The sequence below is a fragment of the Echinops telfairi genome, unplaced genomic scaffold (assembly GCF_000313985.2).
Source record: "Echinops telfairi isolate 266 unplaced genomic scaffold, ASM31398v2 ScPeMD7_9;HRSCAF=40, whole genome shotgun sequence".
NCBI lineage: Eukaryota > Metazoa > Chordata > Mammalia > Afrosoricida > Tenrecidae > Echinops > Echinops telfairi.
In genome coordinates this window covers 74,313,355-74,315,682 of record NW_022103906.1, presented here as the reverse complement: position 1 = coordinate 74,315,682, position 2,328 = coordinate 74,313,355, and the positions used below count along the sequence as shown (strand labels likewise).

The window sequence follows — 2,328 nt, the reverse complement described above, 5'->3', positions numbered from 1 at the left end:
AAAGAAATTTGACAAAGATGCTAGAGGTGAATTAAGACCCCAGGTGGGGTGGCGGAAGCAATTGGATAGAGACCCACACAATTCAGTGGTCCTATTACCTGGCACATCACCCAGAAGTAGCTAGTTTTCCCGGAAGGTAGCATGCCAATATGCACGCTCAGTTAGAGTACCAGCTCGGAGAGGACGCACTAAGAGGCTGGAGTGCTGTCCCACAGGATGAGGTCTATGCCTTAAACCAGAGGTGGCAGTGTCTTCAGCCAAGAAGCACAGTCCGGGTAGTCTTAGTAATCACTGAAAGGAAGTTTATTCCTCAGGACCGCCACCTGGAACTTGACATCTGGAGAGGCTAGTGTCCCAGGAATGCATGCATCCATTAGAGAAATGGCAATAATGTGGAAATGGAAACTGTCCCCTGGCTGTCCTGGGCCCTCAAACTAAGTCCTTAAGCAAAGAAGGTGATCATTGTATTCAATAAGGTGATTGGGACTTGCCACTACCAAATAAAAGTCACAATCAGAGTAAGGGTTTGGGGAAGCAAGGTGAAAGCGGCTAGTGAGGATGGGGCTCACAGAGGGTCAGTCCATCTTGTCCAGGTTTGTTAGCCGAACTGTGGCATCCCAGAGGCGCTGGGCCACCCGGGGATCCTGAGCAGGTTTAGCAGGAAGAGTCACTATGCAGGAACTATTAAAATATTTTCCAGAAATGCCGTCCAGCTCTTGTGCCAAGCTCAGGTACAGGATTGGGACCGCGCCATGCTTGGGAGCCTGTGGAGACACGGAGTGGGAAGAGAACAAAAGGAGCCAGGCTTCAGCCTGCGGAGGCATGGGGCCCCACACCACCCTATCCAGGCGGAACTCTCTCCTCCCCACTCACCTTGAGGAAGAAACTCAAGAGCCAGAAGGGGAAGCGGTATTGCCAAGATAAGTTTCTCATGATGCTTGTGTATATAACACCTGGGTTCAACGAATTCACAGTCACACCTGAGAGGACGAGACACAAGTGTCAAGTGAAACAAGTTCCTACCGTGTGCAGTGAAGAACAGTTGGGGTGTGGGAGACCAGAGACTTTGAGGTGGTGCCAGGGCTTTCTAATTTACCCCAAAGGTGAGCTCCAAGCCAGTCAAGAGGGTAAGGTGCTTGAAAAAGCCAGAAGGACTTTACTAGGGATAGGACGGATGGTGTCGGTGGTGGGAGATCCTGGGAAGAAGCAACGCTTGTGGAGAATTCGAGAGGAGATGTGCCCACGGGGCTGAGAGAGATATAGGGCGCATCGATGATAAATGGAAGCGGGTAACAGCTGATATGGGGGGACAGAGGACTGTATAGCCGAATATGTTGGGAAGAGACGTCACAGATTAGGGTTGAGAGTGATGGGGCTTCCGTAGAAGGGAGGATGTCCTAGAGGCAGTTACCTGTCCCCTGAAGTCTTCGAGCGAGCTCCCCAGTAAACGTGGTCAGTAGCAGTTTGCTGCAGTCATAGTTCTGGTTAAAGGCCAAAGGTCCACCAGCCCCCGTGAGATGTTCCTCGTCAATGTACCCGTAGTTTTGCCGATAGGAAGACACATTCACCACCCGGGCTGACCCTGCCCTCTCTAGGGCCCCTAGATGGAAAAAAGGACCCAAACAATAACAACTGCAGACTAACCGTTGCAACAGAGCTGATGCTGACGCACGGTGACCCCACGTGTTTCAGATTAAAATGGCACCTGTGACTTCTCACAAGCATTTCTCCAGGCCTTCAGCCAAGGTGCTCCTGGATCGGTTTGAATGGAACCATCACTCCTCCAGTTTGTAGCGGAATGCTACATCATTTGTGCCATCCAGAGGCTCCAGAGAGTGGGCTGGAGTCCTTGCATCAAGTCCTGGCATGAACGCTCTTGCCATTTTCTAGCCTACTTCCCCCGGGCTAGGCACAAGAGCGTCCAATGTTTCCCAGTGTGATTCAGCCCTTTGTATTTTAAGGGCAAGACTTTGTCTTGCTCTTTTCCCCCCCAATTAAGACTTTATTTCATTCATATCAGAAATAACAAGTGCAACTTGAATATACAAATTCTGAACAAAAAACTAAAAAAGGAAACGTTCTCGACAAAAACATCATTAACAGATGCGTGCAAAGAAATGAACGGGTGGGGAGCCATTGGAGGGGCCTGAGGGCTCGGCCCCCTGACCAGCTAAGTGGACAACTGCCCTTCCCCCCAGAAGAATTTACTTGAGAGGACAGCACTGAAGCTGCAGCTAGGGGAGAGGGGCATGTCTGATCAGAGCACATGGGAGCAAATGAAGGGGGAGGAAGAGAGAGTGGAGCACATCCTGGCCCACCAAGCCTGGA

At 50.8% G+C, this 2,328-nt stretch overlaps 1 protein-coding gene across 1 annotated transcript in view; it reads right to left on the bottom strand.

Moving 5' to 3' along the window:
- Nucleotides 1-285: 285 nt before the first annotated feature.
- LOC101656217 (retinol dehydrogenase 11) overlaps nt 286-2,328 on the bottom strand; it is a 58,577-nt gene continuing 56,534 nt past the window's right edge. The window contains exons 4-6 of the mRNA XM_004696434.2: nt 1,412-1,600; nt 874-980; nt 286-764 (exon numbers count right to left, since the gene is read on the bottom strand). Coding sequence (XP_004696491.1) covers nt 576-764; nt 874-980; nt 1,412-1,600 — 485 coding nt within the window. The 3' untranslated portion in view covers nt 286-575. The remainder of the gene's footprint in view (nt 765-873; nt 981-1,411; nt 1,601-2,328) is intronic.